This window comes from Dendroctonus ponderosae, unplaced genomic scaffold (assembly GCF_020466585.1).
Source record: "Dendroctonus ponderosae isolate FM_Combo_2020 unplaced genomic scaffold, Dpon_F_20191213v2 Dpon_F_20191213_6, whole genome shotgun sequence".
Taxonomy (NCBI): Eukaryota; Metazoa; Arthropoda; class Insecta; order Coleoptera; family Curculionidae; genus Dendroctonus; species Dendroctonus ponderosae.
Genome location: NW_026018814.1, coordinates 13,942,331 through 13,962,115, shown reverse-complemented (window position 1 = coordinate 13,962,115; position 19,785 = coordinate 13,942,331). Strand labels below are relative to the sequence as shown.

General features: G+C 34.6%; 1 protein-coding gene across 8 annotated transcripts in view; it reads left to right on the top strand.

Moving 5' to 3' along the window:
- Window positions 1-19,785, top strand: part of LOC109543812 (homeobox protein homothorax) — a 250,340-nt gene that overhangs the window by 17,591 nt on the left and 212,964 nt on the right. For 3 of the 8 annotated variants that reach the window (XR_007281844.1, XR_007281843.1, XM_019913689.2), the window contains exons 1-3: window positions 3,106-3,406; window positions 6,586-6,657; window positions 14,184-14,407. Coding sequence is in view for 6 of the 8 variants with exons in the window: in XM_019913689.2 (XP_019769248.1) it covers window positions 6,637-6,657; window positions 14,184-14,407 (245 nt within the window). In the remaining 2 variants the exon portion in view is untranslated. Of the gene's footprint in view, window positions 1-3,105; window positions 3,407-6,585; window positions 6,658-14,183; window positions 14,408-19,785 lie in introns of those variants that run through there. The other 5 variants (XM_019913685.2, XM_019913686.2, XM_019913683.2 and 2 more) reach the window with 3 other exon arrangements.

Genomic DNA, 19,785 nt, shown 5'->3' with positions numbered 1-19,785 from the left:
TACAATAATCTTATACATTTTAAATAGAGATAGATTTTAAAGGCCATTCCTTGAAACTAATGGGTTTTTGCGGTTTTTAGGCGGTCGTACAATATAATTTCTTACCCACGTTTCGCAAGCGTGAGTGTGTTCTATTGTACGACGGCCTAAAAACCCGAAAAACTAACAAGTTTCAATCTTCTACATTGCCCTTTGTAGGTTGGTGTTCTTTTTGTAATAAATCGCTTTTTTGAGCAGTCAAAATTGAGAAAACGTTAATACTTAACTTATACAGTTATTTGCAATGTTTTCTTTCATTTCTTATTTTATTTAGGTTTTACCGCAAGTTTCGTCTTTGCCCAAAACAGTGGATTTTTAAATTAGAGATGCATAAATCCTAAAAGCAAATGTAAGGACATTTTATAATGGTCTTTCATGTTGTTAAAGTAGGTGCTTTTCAAAGTTAGATAATAAATTGATGAAAGTTTTTTCAGGAGTAGGCACTTGGTGCTAAAACTAGTTAGCTTGCTCCTTTGAGCGCTATATACATATGTATACTATACTTCTTCTACCTATACTGTACGGCTTCTATACTATAACATCCAGCATTTGAGGAAAACACAAGTGTAAACGTTTCAGCCTAAGCTTGGGTTAGGTGAAATGTAAAAAAACCTGTTAGCGCATCGATTTTAAACTATGAGATAACCGTTAAACTAGAAAGAACTCATTTATTGGAAGTTCTGCTACATGTTTAAAATGTTTAAGTATGAAGTGGTTCTTTTGATAACCCAAACAAGAGCACGGCCATTTTTAGATCACATTTTGAGTTCCCGAAATTGATATATAAAATTCCATTGAGCATTTGCATTCATTAAGTTTATCAATCAAGTGAAATTTTCCAAAAGATTGGTTTTTACACAATATTCCCCAATTTACAGTCTCCATTTTAATATAATTTGTTATCATTTCACCTACAGTTCCATTGTTCTGACGTCTCCTCAATACGATAAGATAAAGTTAAATTACATCAAATTTAGAAAGCTTGTTTATGAACTAAACTGTATACGTTTGTATACGTTTTTGTAATTCCGAAAATAAATTGATGTCGAAAAGTGACCTGGCAATAAATTCTATAAGTTAAAAGTTTTGTCGCGAGTTTCATGCTTCAGTCCTAATGCATTGTACTGAATATAATAACTAAGTATTTATTATACTTTAAATATAAACAAAGTGGGGAAGCTCAGCATCTAGTATGTCTGTTAGCATCGATAGAAATGTAATATTTTCGACAATTAGGTATTTTAGCCAAAAAATTCAATACTTATGGCGAAATTTTACATGTTCTTTCAATATTAATTAGTTCTAGCATTGTGTATCAAGTTCAAATGTTAGTCATTGTACAATGGCATAGCTGTTAAAACTAAATTGTTTGTAAACAGTTCAGAAATAATCATCCAAATATCCCACAAGTTGCAAACAGACCGTCGGAAATACTTGCTGCATGCGAAATTACAAGATAATTTTCCAAGTTTGTAGCCAATAAATAGGGTCTATTTAATGTGCAAATTTAAATCAATCCAACATATTTTTATTTCAAATTTGCAATTGTATATAAATGCTCAGCGTTCATATTTGAATAAAATTGAAAAAGTTATTTAATGTAGGCAGCAAAATTTACAAGTAGTTGTAGAAGATTTGTGTAGCATTTCCCTTAATTTAATTTCGAATTTCGATATTAATATTTTTTATAATATTAAAATGACTTTTATCTCAGAAAATTCCAATAATAATACTAATTTTCTTTCGTATTCATGAGCAGTAGTTACAGCGTATAGTAATACAAAAATTGTAATAAGTATTAAAATATAAAGTCTAATTAAAGCAGCATTGAAAACGAAAATCAATTAATAGATGGCTATTTTTCAAATAGGACCATATGTATAAGACCCAAAAACAGTAATTTTCAACTGTAATTCATTTGTGTGCTAAATTTTTCAGGTGCCATAAAATATTTTACTCAAGTAGATAATTGGAGTGCGGATATATTTTCATTGCTGCCTATGTTATTTGCTACTTGTATGGCAGTTTTGAATACCTATGAGTTTGCGAGTACAGTGGATCTTTGACATTCTTTGACGTATAATTTTTCTTTTGAGCTTTGCCTTTGAACTTATAGAGGAAACTTTTAAGCTTGAGTATTATCTAAATCCATCAGAATTTTATTGCAGTAGTGCTAGAACTACATTTTATTTTTCGGACATTTATACCTACCTATTTGGATTCACTACGAACATATTTGTCAATTGAAACAGTAGTATGAATATTAATGTTCAAGCTTAAAAATAATACAGGCGAGTTGCCGTGAATATTTCGTGACAATATAGAAAACATTTGAGTGAGGAAGCCTATTAAAAATTATTTTGTTTTAATACTTAAAAGCCACACTCTTATCCGTAGCTGATTTTTGGATAGCTGTCCTATACGTATCTTCGCTACTCGTCTATTCCTTATTTCATGTGAAATTATTAATTAGTTTGCCCACCTGCACCAATTAATGCAAGTAATTACTGACACTCAGGATTCAATGTCGAATGTCCAGCTTTGAGTGCAAAATTTCATTCAATGTTCAATTAGCCATTAACCAGCCCTTAACTGGCTTGATCTAAATCGACCGAAAGCTATTCCGTGGCAGTCGCAAATCTTTTTTCTTCCATAGCGGCCACCTCAAAACAAATTATGCCCATTAACATTAAGAAGTCAAACTAATGTTTCAACTTATTGCTTAAATGTTGACCGACATCATTTTATTTTGATGCACACTCTGCATTGTGAAAGTCTGTGTTCAGGTGGATAACGAATGCTCACGAAAATATATTAATAGAGCAATAGGGGATTCATTTCATGTGAAGTAGGAGAAGGAGAAAAAAGGCAATGTTTTCAAGGCTCCAAGTTTGGGGTACGCGCCCGACGAAGTTTGTTTTGGCTGGCCCGAGTAGAGAACGTCGGCATTCGGCGGGAGCAACTAGTTCTGAGTTTGGACGACAGGGCCCGCTCGATGCGCGCACTACGTCCGCCATTGGCGGAGAGGCGGGGCCAGGGCCTGACAGATCATTCATCTAAACCCCACTCTGCCCCCTTGAACAGACGTGATTGACAGTTGGCAGACGACTGCGGAACGCGCAAGAACTCCGCACGCGCTTCGGACGTACGGCGCTAAACGAAAATTTACACACCGACCCCATGAATACGCCGCCGGCGAACCATTTTCAACAACCATCAGTAGCAGCACGTGGGTAACTTTCAGTGTGAATGTGCAGTGAGACGGAAGAAAAATTTGTGAATTTTTGAGTGAAAACAGTGCGCGACAGTGACTCGGACCTCAATAATCCCTTTAGTGCGGGCAGTGCAGTTCATGGCTCAGCCACGGGTACGCTAATCGTCAGCCTTCGAAGAAGATGACACGTTCACATACGGGGACGTTCGCTTTACGTTGTCCATCTAGATTGCCAGCTGATTGATGCACGTTTCGACCTGTCAACATCAATCAGCGGCTAATGAATGAGACCCGCAGAAGGACATCCATCATTTACACCTAGTGCACTCTTGCGTATCACAACACCGCGGCGCTCTGTCAGACGTCAAGGCCTTCGACCCTGGTTACATTAGAAGCGCGTTTTCTTATTACATTCGATACTGCGACCGATTCTTATGCAGCACCCGACGCTTGCCTACCAAACGCGCATAACAAACAGCCATGAACTTTAACCATGCCAAGTCTATTTCCAAAGCAACCAACTTCACATACTCAAGTTTATGCTAAGTCAATTGAGACAGTAAATTTACTTTACATAGACCTCCAGGTCTTCAGTGTGTCCGATGCAATCAGGGCTGCTTTTTCTGCTTCTTCATATTGGGGCTCGGATTTTTCGGGAGCCAATGGCTGCCCACAGTCACACCACCAATTCGATACTTGATGAATGAAAAACTGCATCAATATTTAAAAGTTTTCACTTCCACGTCACTTCTTTATTCCGCTCGGGCCGTTATTTCGTAAACGGGCGCTAAAGTTTTCGTTGCCTCAAACGCAATGTCTCAAATTGGTGACTAGCAATGGGTACCTCGAAACCCATAAACATGTGAAAAGCCCTATAGGGAGCTAGCAAGGACATTTCCGAACATACAATGTTAATACCGTTTCATGGCCGGCATGATGCTACCCTCCGGATTGGCCTGCTGAGTCTGTTGCAAGGAGGCAATTGAATGCTTTTCCCAACGCATACAGCATAAAAATGATTGCCCTACAGACGTTCAGAAGTGATTGACGAAAAGTTGAAATAGAATCATCAATAGAACGCATCCAATATGACAAAGGAAATGAATGTGGCAAACATAGAAGTCTGACACAAAGATTCAGACGACATAACGTTGGGTGGAGAAAAAAGTGAGGAACATATTCTAAGGAACATACCTATTACACATATATGATTAGTCAATAGACCCAATCAGACCTATTATAATATTGAATTAATGTATAGGTTCTGGTCGGCAATTACGGGTTAGTATTGCTTTTAACGAAGAGCCGTAATTTCTTTTAAAATCGATGAATAGGCATTTTGGAACAAGAAGATACCTTACCTGATTTCTCCATAAAATTCGAGTGAAAAAATCCGAGTCATGGTGCGGTTTTTGGATTATCATCGTGGAATGCCGGGAAGAATGTAACCCGAGTCGAGGGTCTAGTCCCAAGACACCAGGCAAAGTAAGATACGTTCGCCTTGCCGTCGCTAAGCGCAGATTTTATATTGTTAATTTAATTCGTTCTGTATCAGGCAAATTAATCCATCACGCGAAGAGGATTCTCATCATCGTAATTGTGAAATTTTACTGCCGCTTCGAAAAACTTCAGCCGAATCACGGATGTTTCTGGAAAAGTCGTGAAGTCTGACCGGGCAAGACTGAAAAACTTCCTAATATTTTGTGAAACGCTTTTGGAGTGTCAGCAGTTTAAAATCAGATCTTTAAAAGTTTTACGATCGGAGAGACATAAAAATGACATTCTTTCACAACACATATTGTAAAACTAAAAAGAATCGTAAAGGATATATTGAGGCTGTTTAGTACTGGAAACGAAATTTTACGACATCGACGGTGATTTCAACAAGTTCCAGTTTTTAGGGCCCACTAAAGAGTATTTATCCCATCACGGGGCTCTATTAAATCATCGTAACGTCTTTACGTTTCACGCAAGTATCTCACGAGTCGTCTCTGAATTACCGTCGCGAGCGGATGCTGCACAAGGAGAAAATTTCATCATAATAAAAACTTTTCCGGGCCCCAACCAGCCACTGAGCCCCTATTTTTATTACGGTTTAATAAAATATTATCAAGATTTCGGAGGCTACAAAATAATAATGCCAGGTTCGGATGAATTGATTCATTCGGAAAAATCGGAAAATACATCTGGACTTTAGGAGCTCATAAAAAATGTAAGCCTTGTCGCCCGTTGTTCGAAGAATGCACGTCCCTGATGGGAGATTAAGTTAATCGTTTGGTTTCAGTTCTCCTTTGATGTTGTAAATTAAGTAGAATACACAGGGTCATAAAATTTTCTTAACTATGAAATTATTGACGCTAAATCTAATTTTTATCCATTTATGGCTATAATTCCAGGCCGGCTACTAAATGCAGTGTTTTATCTTATCGCGTAATGTACAATAAACATCCCGCTTCGATGTTTTTCATTTTCACCAAATTTCAAAATAATTATGAACGTTCCGAAGAAAAATTCTCGTTATCACCATCGACATTTTCAAAGACCTGCTATAAAACATGTCATATTGGGTATATTTACAACACTAACTACTGTATTTTCTCGACCGGGTTTATTGCTTTATGGTATCCATAAAACTTAAATCCTTTTAAATCTCTATGTCAATTTTCACCGAAGTTTTGTACATTTACGCGTTTGACTAGATGTTTTATATTTACTCACCAACTGAACTAAACGATAGCTGGAGGCAGGAAGCAATTGCTGCTTAAACTTCCATCCATATAACGATTCCGCGACATGAAGGATGTTTATGAGTTGTGCAAATGTTAATTGCAAATGGATCCAAATTGGACTGAGAAATGCCCTTGATGAGTTGATTGCTTCCAAATAACTAAAACATTCTACCGTCGGCACATGACCGCGCCTGGAAGGTACCGCCGCCGTGAAAATCCTATCTGTTTAGCTGATAAATTGAGCAACTAAAATTAATCGACCTATTCATTTGAATTTAGCGAAATAAATTTAAATACATTAAATATGAAATATTAGAATTCTCCGGGATCGGATATCGAACTCGAGTCGGAGAGGTGTCGCGCCAACCGCCAAGTCCATCTCAATTCTCCTCAATTAGTTTTATGCTTTTCCGTTTCGGCAAGGAATAATGCCCAGCGTGAAGTGTTCGCAGCTTTCATAGTGCTTCAGTGTTGTGATACGTAGAATGGATAACTCTCTACCTGCCATCACCATTGGAAATCGTATCAGTGTGTGTCAACGTGTTGTCTTCTTCGCCAAGGACATTTTCGTTTCCACCATCATTTACTTAACATCATTTTTAGGTGTAACTAGTAGAATTAACGGCAAACGAAAATAGGGATTCATAAATCAACATGGATGTTCTGCAGAAAAACGTAATTATTCCCAAATTTATTTTTTAGTAGTTTTGAATTATTTGTTAAGGGTAACTTTTGACTGAAACCTTTGGTTTTCACTTTTTCCAACCGAGATTGTACGTTGCGAAACCTATCAGATCAAGTCATTTATTTCTGCGTAATTCAATAAAATCCTCGTCGGTCAAACAGCAGTTAACAGCAACATTAAAAAATAATTTGTCAAATTCAGCCTCTTAAATCATAATCACCATGATTTTAATTAGAAAGACAGTCAACGATCGATTAATTTCTCTGGGTGGAAAGATTGCTGTTATTGTTCATTGAGCTCAGTGTCTTGAACTTTTGCTAACTAAGTTTAACAATCAAATAATTATTGCGTTTCCATCAAAGATCTATTTAGTATACACACGTTTTTGCTTTTAGTTACTCAGGTTTGTGGTCAAGCAGCATCAAAACTTTCTATTTTCCACCTGTAATGGCTAAATCTACCTGCCGATCTTTTTTGTATTGGTTTGAAACCTTTTAGAAGTCGTCTAAACAGTGCTGGTCACATTATAGTTTCAGCAAATTATTTAAGAGCACATGTTTTGAAAAGTAATGTTTCGATCATCGCCTCTAACCTTACAGGCCTTACTTTTCATTTTTGACTTGATTTTGTTTGTCTTTAATCAGCAGTGGATTACAACAATTGTTATATGCCTATTTACTTTTAGCTGTAAGCTTTTCTGATTTCCCACGTTTCTTCAAGGCCGTTCTGTGCATAAAGACAGCTTCATCGAAAGCCATTTACTTCTTCTTTCGTGACTGACCACTAGATTTTTAGTTTACTGAAACCGATGATAAAGCCTGACCTTTTCCGGTTTACTTTTTTACTTACATTTTTGTGAAAGAGAATAAAATATAGTTTTCGATTTAAAGAAAAGCTTTGGAAAATTGCAGTTTGTTATACTTCGAAGAAAGTTATTTGACTTCAAATAATAACAATGTAAACTTATTCTGTACCTACATAAAGACCTAACATACGAGTAAATCAACTAATATTTTATGTGACATGCTATCTATTAATTGCTGAAATGCCACATTGAAAACGCTGATTATATTTTAGTACGTGATTGTGGTTTAATCGAGATACAAAATGCCAGGCTTAAGACTCGGTTTATTTCATGCTGGAATTAGCGGATCTAATGACGAGACTACCTACCGCCTCTTATAAATATTCATTCTTATGCTTAGTGTTTTTTTGTTAGTTATTTTGCCGTCGGATCACTCCATACTGAGTCAGTTTTTCAAAGTCCAACAACACATCAAACAAATTATTTAATTGTGAATTGCGAAATTTATTTTGTTTCCCATCCACTGGTTTATTTATACTAATACATTTTTTTAAATTTATTTTCTACATTTCAATTGTCAATGGCGGCATTTTTATAAATTGTTTAATGCATTTAACATGTCGGACAAGCAGCAACCTCCATTCTGCTGTTAAAATGTTAATCAGAATGTCGTAAATATTGATCTTGTCAACGTGCTTTACTCTAGAAACAATTTCATATTAAGTGTCTTAAACAAAATTCGCATTTCCTACAAAGTTCGAACATTTAATTATTTTTAATTTGGTCAATTGGTGATCGTTCCTTGGACGATTTTTTTATAGACCTTATTTTTGAACAAAACTAGTTTTCTGGCAATTGAAGATTTAAGCAACTTTTTATGGTTTAGGTATTTGTTTTCATAAATGTTTACTAATTGTAGTAGGTACTTATCCGCATCCTAGATGAAGTTCAGTTAAGATTGAAGGCAAATTTAATTTAAATACCTAACAAATTCCATTTTTTATTTTTGTTGCTAACTGTTTTACTGATACCGTCGATTCAGTTTAGTTATTCCATTTGACAAAAGAACTAATTTGCTCAACTAAATAAATATTTTTTGTAGGCAATTTGAAGCAAACACGGCGTTTTTGTAATTTCTGATCTTTATTGGGTTTACGTTTGTCCATAATGTTTGTATCATTACGAAAAATCGCAATTTTTTAATAATGGCGTTCACAATCAAGTCTAAACATTTATAGCACTCAAACGAAGCCAACATATTTCTTCATCAGTTTTCAACAATTTTCCGTTCAATTCTTATATCTCATCCCGTCGACAGAATCAGTAACATTCTTAGTACCGACTTAGTTCTTTTACATGCAATTTAACAAATTTTTAGCTATTAAAAAAATTATGTGCGTGATGTAAGTGGAACTAAAACAAATAACTTTCGAGAAGATTCATAGTTCTTATTACGCCATAAACAAAATATTTGTTGCTGAAGGATTTAGTTGTGAAGTCAGGTAAAGAAGCAGCATAAGCATTCCCGTTCTGAATCGCGTTCCAATTTGCATAAAAGTAACATTACCGCTGAAACTTTAACTATTTGGGTATAAAGGATTATCTTAAAATCTTAATTATTTTTACGTGGAAACGGGATTAATTTAAAGTGTGTGTTTCTTGCAGGATACGTTCAAATTAACTTTATTGCGAAATACCACTTTAGGTGGCATAAATTATTTTATAGAAACCGATTTACATAAAATTGTCATTACAGCACTCGTGTCTGCGGCTTTCTGTTTAAGCGAATAGGAAAATTATATAATAAAACAAATTGTAGTCAAATTCATTATCAAACTATTGTTTTTTCAAGTTTTCGAATATATTTGCCTTTGAAATTTTTATCGAAGAGGCGATCGTTTTAATGTTAGTAAATTTGCATTTTTGTTGCTTTCATTGGGCCAATAATTTATTTTATTGTCCATAAAATGCCAAATTATTTTCCGGTACAATATGACTAAATCAATTATTACCTTCCGCCGAATATGAATTTAATATTAATAGCAAATAATTCTCCCTTGGGGAGCAAGTGCACATAAAATTTAACTGCCGCCTCGTTTATTATTGCCGGAAAAATACGTATGCGAAATAGTGAAGCAAATTAAATTTCAAAGCAGTTATATAAAACATCGGCGAAATGTGATTTATTTGAATATAATGTGCCGTACTTGGTACCTCTGACAAATCTTTCCATTATCTTTGTTGTTCAACTAGTACCAGAATTATTACAATTGCACTGGTAATTGTTACATTGGAATTAATAATAATAATGTAATGTTGTTTAATTACCTTAATGCAAGTGCCTATACGTCGTATATTTTGGTATTCAGATAAAAAGGTGATTAAACATCTAAATGTAATTTAGTGCCTTTCTAAGCCTAAGTATACGGACGGCTTGCAAATTAAGTAAAAGCACTATTGGCAGCTTATATGGGTTGAAATGAAAAAATTGTGTGTTATTTGTTGGACTGATTAGGATGCGGAAAACAGGAAAAACCCAGTAGCGCGTTTGTTAGATATGGCATATTATCAGATAAGTTTCAATACCACCTCATTATACGCAAACATTCTTCAAGTCTCAAGTCTTTTGCATTGTAGAATTAGCAGATTTTCGGCAGTAATTTACGAAAGCAGGGAAGTCTGTAAAGTAGCTGTAAACATTTTACTTTATTGTTACTATTAACTAAATTATATCTGCAAAGTTACTTATTTGATCTGTGACAGTAATTAAAATATTTTATTTACCTGTAAATTCGTGTTTAAATTATGGTTTATGGACACCGTGATGAGTCAAAGGCAACTGTATTTTTCGGACATATATACCTAGAAAAACAACAATTGTTTTCCATTTCAACAAACCATTATTCCAGGAGTAATCGCATTTAGCAACTGGAAAATTCGACATTTTTCAGATTGTTCTGAGGCCTTGTTAAATGTCTTGTAATTTTTTAGAGAGTTGGTTTAGTAACAGAGTACAAAAGATGACTTTTACAGAGCACAAACACATTACTATTCCGATGTCCGCAATTTTTTGCCTAATGATCTTTTGGAGTATTCGATTTACTAATTGCCAAGCATTTTTAATTAGTCTGTAAAACAATGTGACTAATTGGGTTGCCATTAATGCACTGCATGTACGAGAAGACCGCATGGCAGATACCTTTTCGGATATTGCTATGTGCATTCACATTCTCTACTTTTGTCTTTTTTATTTCAAAACCATTGCCATTATCCGCGATTTCCAGCTTGATAGTGTTTCCTTGTAATTTCTCTTTGATGCCCTTTCATATTCAAGATGTGTTTAATTTGATTTGACAATTTTTTTTTGTTTGCTGATAGTTGAAGTTTGCGTTATCATCACCCTTACTTGCTTTCTGTTTCATGTCTTCACATAAGTAGGTTTCTATTAGAATTATTCGATACGAATTGAGGCCAATAGTCGGCCGCTTAGATTCCAGCGACTGCTTCTGACTACCTCAAGATTGCAAATGGCCATTTGCCATTTCAAAGTCAGATATTAAGAATAAATCAAGTGCAGTTCCCAGAGAATTTTTAACCAGTTTGATCCTAACATTTTTTCTCAAGTATTGTTTCATTCCCCAACCGTTAAGGCTTCTACCTGAAACTGGAAAGTATTTGTAAATAAAATCAAGAATCTTTCGGACAATAACAATTTTTAATGTTTGCTGGTAATGCTACAAAAACATTGATAAAACCAAGCAATTTCTGAACTGCACCTTTTATTATTGGCAGTGATTTTTCGGTTCCCTTGAAAATCCCTTAATTATGCTAATCGATTTTTCAAATGATCATATGTCACCCAGTATTATATGAATGCGTATTATCTTGCCGTACAATAAATCATGTTTAAACCGGCCATGACATACATTAATGTTTATATGGATTTTACGCAATTTTAACTTGCATTCGCAATTATTCTTTTTATGTGCGTATATTGCAAACTTGTATTTCTCGCATTGATATCTAGGTAACTTATTAAAATATCTGAAAAAGCAAACATGTTTTATGATTCGTGTTTAATGCAACATGATTTTCGGAATTTCATTTTTAATTTTAGATTCAGACATCTCATACTCCAGCCTACCATCCGGTCATGATTCCAAATAATTCTTTTGCTTATAGATAAGTGTAGATTAGATAAAATGCCGTCACCATTATCAGATTAAAAAGTAGCCGTAATATCTACCTACCGATGTGATATTTTAGTTAGAGAAACGGCACAAAAATGGATCTAACTGATAATTTAGCCACTTGTTCTTAATCAGGCTTATCAAAGCGTTCAATAACAATTAAAATGTGATGGGTATTAATGAACATAATCCCCCCGGTTACTTTTGATGGTCATCCTTTGGGAAAATTTTAATTTTACTTTTTTAAAGGTCCCTCATAGACAGACAATATGGAATAGTGTTAATCACTTTAGTAGTAAACATTTGAAAAGTAAGAGAAATAGAGGACACCAACAGTTAGGCAAATTATACTCGAGGCAACAAATTGAGGAATTTTAACATTATACGGTTTTATAGACTTTACTTATTCGTATTTACTAGTCCTTGAGCATATCACTATGGAAAACATAAACTGCTAAATACATGCTTTAAAAATTTAAATATATAATAAATATGTTTGTGTGTATTGTTTGGGTTCCTCTATTAACACCTACATACATAATTATTGCTAACAACCATCTGTTATTGTTTCGGATTTGCATAAATTTACTGATGATTATGGTCATTAACGACATTCTAGCACTTATAATCATTCCATTAAGCATTTTACGTTTGCGCTAAATAGTCAAATAGTTTTTCAGTTATGTTTTTTAATTCCTAGTTTTAATGATCAGCTGCAGAAAATGTTTGTTTTGAATAACTTGCAACAAATGTGTAAGGCGGATTCTAAGCGCAATTTTACAATTATTAAGCATTAAACCGATTTTTAAAAATGCCATTAAATTGACTGAATGATCTTTGCTATAAAAATAGGTCTAAACTCGAGCATTTCTGCATAACCTCACTTAAAACGTACCTTTAACAATTGGTGCAGCAACGGTCAATCAATCATGGTTTCCTTTATGAAAATTCGCCAAATTTAGCGTTTATGTCACAAACAAAAATCTAATTCAAAACCTGTTTTTCAGATTTAGTGTTGATTGTATAATTTAATATTGTATTCGTTTGAATTGGTTGAGTTAACAACGCGATGCACAAAATCATTGAATCAATTTTCTTTAGTTTGTGAAATGTGAAATTGCTTAGCCATCCTCACTTAAACTTTAAATCCCTTCTGTTACGGTCTCATATGAAGGACTTCCATAGGAAACTGTTCATTAGCACGAAAATGTGTTGAAGCGGATGAGCTTAAGATCTCTATTCAGAAGTTTCGTTTAATCTCCATCAGTCTTTTAGGGATAGGATTTATAAACCTTTGGTGGTTCAAAACAGCCCATTGAAAAAGTAGATGAATTTTATTATCTATCGGTCTGTATTTTGAGGAAACCAAACTGCAAGTCAGATTGTCATTGGCAGGGCCAGTTTAAGCAGATTTAAATTGTTGGAAAGCTCTAATATAGCGCAGAAACTAGTATAATTTCCTAAGCATATTAATCAGATCGAGATTGTAAATTTGTGAAACTAGCAAATACACAAGTTCTTTGTTACATTCAATAAGTTAAAATTTAAAAAGTGGTGAATTCTTGAGCATCGTTGCACAAAAGCTACCAGAACTTTTCAGTTGAATGGTGGAATCCACAATTTTTTTTTGTTGATGCACTAATCATTTATTAACAATTTTGTGCTCTTTGTAAAATCTTGAAGCATTGAAAATATGTCTGTTTTCTTGCCACTGAAGAGACTAGACATTGTTAATAAACACCAAATAAAAAGTAGTGGTGGGTTTTGTACCACTCAAGGATTCACCACTTGTCCAAAGTGGATGAACTCCACTTGGAACTTTTATCAAAATATGTGTCTTACATAATAAGAAATAAAGAAAAGTTTCACCAAAATAAATCGTACAGTCTCCGTATATTTCAAAAAAGATAAATGTTTTGAAAAACTTTGACCGTCAATAGCAGAGGACGCAGACATTTTTTGAAAATAACAGTTAGGTCAGATCGTCTTCTTTTGATGCAAAGAATATCTCAGTATCCTTTTGATCACGTGTTTACGGGACAAGCTATGTATCGTTAGATTCGAGATTGGTCTATCAGACGAATCCTCTATCCCCTTATAAAAAAAATTGATTCCGACACTTGAGAAAATGCAAAATTTCCATACAAAATGAACAGTGTCGAACTAGAAAACGACTCGGAACTGCAAAACGTATTAGGGCCAACATTCATAGTTCACTAAAATGTTAAAGAGGTTGTTATTATTGATATAAACCTTCAGGAAGTATGTTCAATATTGGAAAATATTTAAAATGCGCTTGTATACTGAAAAAGTTAAAACTGAAAAGGCCATGTAGGTTAAAAGAGAGAGTCGAGAAGACAAACATCATCAATGTATGAGCAGGTTTGAATTCTGAACTCTGATCTGAACCATCTAGAGATTTATACATTGTCATCTAAATGTTCATATATGTAATGCTGATTTAGGATACGGTTAGTCCGTCTCGATTGAGTGATTAACGTGATGGTTCTTTTGGTTTTAGTACGACGATGGCATTCATTCTGGCTACATGGATAGTGGAGCGGCAGGCGGCATGTACGAACCTCATGTTGCACATCGGCCCAGCATTCCCGGGCTGCACCATTCCCCACACCTCAACCACGCCATGCACCCTTACCATGCAAACCATGTAAATCCTGCCGCTAATCATGTTATGGGGGGCGCCGTACCCGATGTTGGAAAGAGAGATAAAGATGCCATCTATGGGTGAGTACCTCTTAAACTCGAAGTAAACTAGTTAGTTTTCAAATATATACCCAAAAAGTCAATATATGGACAGTTGGTAATATTCGTGGTGTCGCCAATTGAACCTACCTTGTACAACTGTGTGGTACTTCGCTAGGTCATGTGCCGCTACTGCCGCGGTTCTAAACAAAAAGTTCTTCAATCTTGGTTTTAACGGTTCGCTTTGTTGTTCCCACTCTTCGAGTCTCTGAAAGGTCGTTTGTCCTTAATAAACCTTAGCCAGACTTAAATCTTATTTGTGGGTTTGCATATTGATTTTAAGTAGGTATATCATATTTTCTCAGTAGATTTCCTATTGGCGTAGTGTAGCTACATTCTCTTATACGGTGCCAACTCACCGTTTTATGCATCTTCAGAAGGTTACGTTTTTTGAGGGTAAATTGTTTATAGCTGTAGGTTTGTCCTTCAGTAGGTGATTAATGGTCTTTTGAAGCCCCAAATATTTGCCCAATGGTCCCAATAGACAATTATGACAATAATAATATCCTGTTTTCTCACATAAACCGAAGTCTAGTATCTTGTCATCTTGCAAAGGAGAAAAAATGGACGCAGTACTCTATTTGCCAGTTAGAATGCCATACTAAAAATAACAGCAGATATTCATAGGCATAAAAAGTGAATTCACTTTCTATCCTGTTTGCACTGCAATTATCACGGTACACTAACAAAGCTCTTTGTTTAATTGAAACATTACACGAAACAAGTTAATTTTATTATGCAACTGCTCCTGCCACGATAGCAATTACGCGTCTCAATACACCGATTGTTACACCATTTGATTCATATTAAAATCTGCCCTGAAATGCTCGATTTTCTGCTGCTAGCTGAAACATGTTACTACAACTAACTCCTACAGTTGAAACGTGCCCACAGCTACCAATTAATATTTATAGATATTTTAAAATAGCGTTTTTTTAACTCTATGCCTGTTACATTAAGAATAAAATATGTTTCTTAAACCATGTTTCGAATTAAAGAACAGATGTTCCAAACTATTATTAATAGCGATTTTCTACCCAAAAACACAAACAGATCAAAAGTCGGTCTTTTCAAAAGTATTAAGTAGGTACAAATTATGATGCAATAACATTTATAAAAAAAACAAGATGTTTAAAGTGATCAGTGTAAAATTATATAGTAAGTAAATGCAATTTAAAGGCAGCTTAATGATATAAAACAAGTAAACGGTAATTTCAGATTTTTTTATGAATAAAATTAAATTAATTTTTATTCCTAAGGTTTGCTTGGGGTCTCAATGTAAATTCAACATAAATAGCGCAATTGTTTAAAAAGCGAAATTATGTAAAAAAAGTAAAAAACCCTGAATTAAAACACGTTTGTACAGTTAGAATTAAATGTGGAAATGCGTCCTAATCACAAAACTGCAATACTCTTGACTTGACTTAAACCATTGACTGCTTCTCAGGCACGTTTATCTAAGACCTACCAACCTCAGCTTTATTGGACAATACTCGTATATACATTCAGATCATTTTGAATTGAATCTCCCAAAAACATCGAAAACTTCACCTTTGATGAAATGGTTTGATTGCAAATATTCCCTTAAATAAGTAGATTTGGATGCCGCAATACGACATATTAAAACGGGCATGTTAAAGAACTGTAACTGAAACGGAAAGCTGTTCTTTCGAAACATGATACCATTCAAATAAAAGTCTCGCCAAACATGAATAGTTTATTTGACAGAGATGTTTTCTCACGCCAAAATAAGATGCGATTACGCAATCTTGGACCTGGTCACTTACGGGACTTAATATTGAAATGTATGTTCGTTCCTAGTGGGTTTCAGCCATGTTTCCGAGCAAACGTGAATAAGCAAAAACAATGGCAGTTGATTATTTCTGATGGGAAAAATCAACTGCTCAGGCCGTATAGGCCTAGTCGAACTGCCAATAAATTCATTGAATTATTAATAAATCTGACACATGCTATGCTTTTATGTACAGCGTCACTAGTGAAAATAACAATTTATTATTGATAAAAAAAAAATTACTGAAGGTCCTGAAAACTTTTTTGGGCCTCCTAAAGTTTGCACTGTTTCTGTTTGTCGTAAATGGAATCAATAAAATATAAAGAAGGATGCAATATTGTCAGTTGAATCGGCATTTGATGAAATGTATTAATGTGGCCAACCGCTTTGGCGAGAAGAACCGCTATTTGTTAATTTGAGACCATTTTTATTTATTTATTTTACTCTATCTCTAAAGCCGAACTTTCAGCTTCAATGAATGGTAAAAAAACAGTTTTGGAAAGGAACTTGATGGACAAAGGCAAATTACTGTTGCCATTCTAAGTAGCTGCTAATATGTGGTGATAATATGTATTAATGGCATGTCGCGTTAACAACACATTAAGTTACACCATATTGCTTCCGATAAAACTTATAGATATCCCTTGTTGCAGCATATAATTCTTAATAGAGTGACTTCCCTGAGTAAAATTTACAGACTAACTAATTTCATGATTATTCTGACGGTACTTATTCGGCGTGTGTTGGAATGTTTTATTTATCTGTCTATTGTATTTTTATCCACAGTTCTTTATATTTAATAACATCAATCCGTAACATTTGTTTGCAAAATTAAAGGAGACAATTTTAAGGTCGTTTCCTTCATGTGCGTTTCATCCAACATGATGACTTAGTGTTTTGAAGTGGTATTGTAATTGTCTTCCATGGTGTCTTCTTATGTCTTTTTTATTTTAAACGTTTCGAATTCAATTAGCTGCTGATTAATTCCGAACACATTTTGTGTTTGCATCAAGTCTTCCATCAAATAAAGACTTAGAATATCTCACTTACTTCATGGCCTACAGCTTTTGAGTTTTACATGTTTTTATTTTTTTGATAATTTTAGGGTGTTTTCACAAATTCTTCAACAAAAACATTATATTATATTGTAGACCTTAGGCCTGAATTTTCCAACTTAATTCTCTTAAGATGTTCAGGTCCATGAGTTCACCCATCTCTTTGGAGGTGTTGTCCATGGTCTTCCATCTCTAGCGATTCTTGCCAGTTTTCCCTCTGTCATCCCGTTCACGTGGCTCTTCTTCCAGTCCCTTCTACCATTGCGTGCCCATGTGAGGATGTCTTCCACTTCGTTTATTAACTTTCTCTTGGTGTGTACCCTGAGATGACTCTGAGTACTTTCCTTTTTGTTGTTCGCATGGTGTTTTTTGTTGTCAGCTCTAATTTCTATAGCGCACGATACTATGGGTCTAACGCAGGTTTTGTATATGTATTTTAATCTTCGTGTTTTTGCTCATGTTGGTGTTATTCCAGATAATGTCCCGAAGTGCACGTGAGATTCGGCTGGCTTTGTTGCCTTGTTCTCTTATTTCATTTGTTCTATTTTGGCTTGAGGTAATTTTTATGCCTAGGTATTCGAAGCACATGACTTCTTTATTTTCCAAGGCAAGTTTACATCTGATTGGTTCTTTGGAAATGACACGCGCTCTGGTTTTTCTGGACAATGCCTGCATGTTGAAGGTTTTTGCTGTTACATAGAACGAGTGTAGAAGCCGTTGTAAGTCGTCCTCATTATCTGCTATAATTAGGACGTCATCGACATAACAGACGATTTTGGTTCCACCTATTGTATATCCTTCCTCTGTTTTTAACCAGGTTTATTGTTTCATCTATTATTAGATGGAAAAGTTGTCGGCTGAAGGAGTTTCCCTGTCGCATTCCCGTATGTGTTTGTATTTTCTCTGTGATATTTTTGTCAACCAATATGTGGGTAGATCGGTTATGGTTTAGTTCTCTTATGACCTCTATTGCGTTTCTCAGTACCTTGTTTGCTTAAGATATCTGTCAAGTCGCCAAGTCTGTCAAGTGTCAATCTCACTCTGTCGAATGCTCTGGTGAGGTTTCTAAAGCATATTTATACTTGCCTGAGTATGAAGATAGCATCCACGGTTGACCGATTCATCCACGGTTGACCTTTGTTGATCTTCGATATTTTAATTATTGTTTCTATGATCTTTTTTGTACATTTTTATGACTGAACTTAGTAGGGTTGTGCTTCTATGATTTTGGAGAAGTTTTTTATACCCTTTTTTGAATATTTGGATGGTTATACTCTTTCGAATCATTTGGGACATTTTTCGTAATTAGTATAGTGCCCCCGTATTGCAACAACTCGTTTGGTGTCTCTCCAGTCCTGGTGCTTTTTTCTTTTTCATCTTCTTTGCCTGTTCCATCGTCATTCTTTCGGTTATTTCGGGAGGTTCTTCATCTTCTTCGCCTTCTTCTTCAATCTCATTTCTGTTTTCCTCTTTGGGTATTTCTGTGTACCATTGGAGTTGATCAATTTGTAGTGTTTGCGTATATTCCATTCTCATATTAACTCCCACTTTCCTTAGACCTAGAGTCTTGATAGATGCGTTGGTGACATTCATATGTGCATCTTTTCATTGCTTAAATACTCACTATGATAAGATCTGCATTTGAAATTGTTTATTCAAGTTGTTCAAAGTAATTTTTATAAGTGATATGTATGTTACAACGCAACGCTTAGCTCGCTTGCATGATATGCTGGCTGCTATTAATAAATTGACGTTAAATATACAAAAAAAAACAAATGCAGGAACTATTACGTATCTAAAAAGTGCATGAAGATCTGTAGGCAATTAATTTACATTACAACACATTGTGTTCTTATTGAATAGCAATTGTACCCGCATTTCAGTTGGTTATAGTAGTTAAAAGTACTTGTTCTAATCGATTGCCCCGATATGAATTAAGCTAGTGCAATTTTAAGGCGGCAGTTTTCAAAAGAAAAACCGTTTCGAAGAACAGCACCGAAATTTTTAATAATTGCGTATAGTTGGGCACAGTTATATTTTAATGTGAATACTTAATATTCATAACATCCGCTTTTATCGTCCAGTAAAGTTCGACGTTATTCAAATTTACAGTTTGTCGGATCGTATATTCAATATTAAATATGTAGATCTATTACAAATTGTTGCCGTTCACTACTACATCTACACTACCACCGAGTTTATAGCTTTTTTACGATGCTGAATGAATTAAACATAAAAATGATCATGATATGGATATTTTGACGTTTTATAAATATTTCCATTCAATCGAGCATCATTTTGCTTTGATGTTCCACTATCATTACTGTACATTTATTTTATTGCTAATATAATATTAATTATTTGTTATTGTCAGTTACATACATTACGGTAATGTTGAAAAGTCACCAGCGATTTGCACTTTTTACATTTTAATTAAGTAATCAATTTGGTCGCTAATTTCTTTTTTAGTTACATTTTCGGATATCTAGAACTTGACCTGTTTCATTCATAAA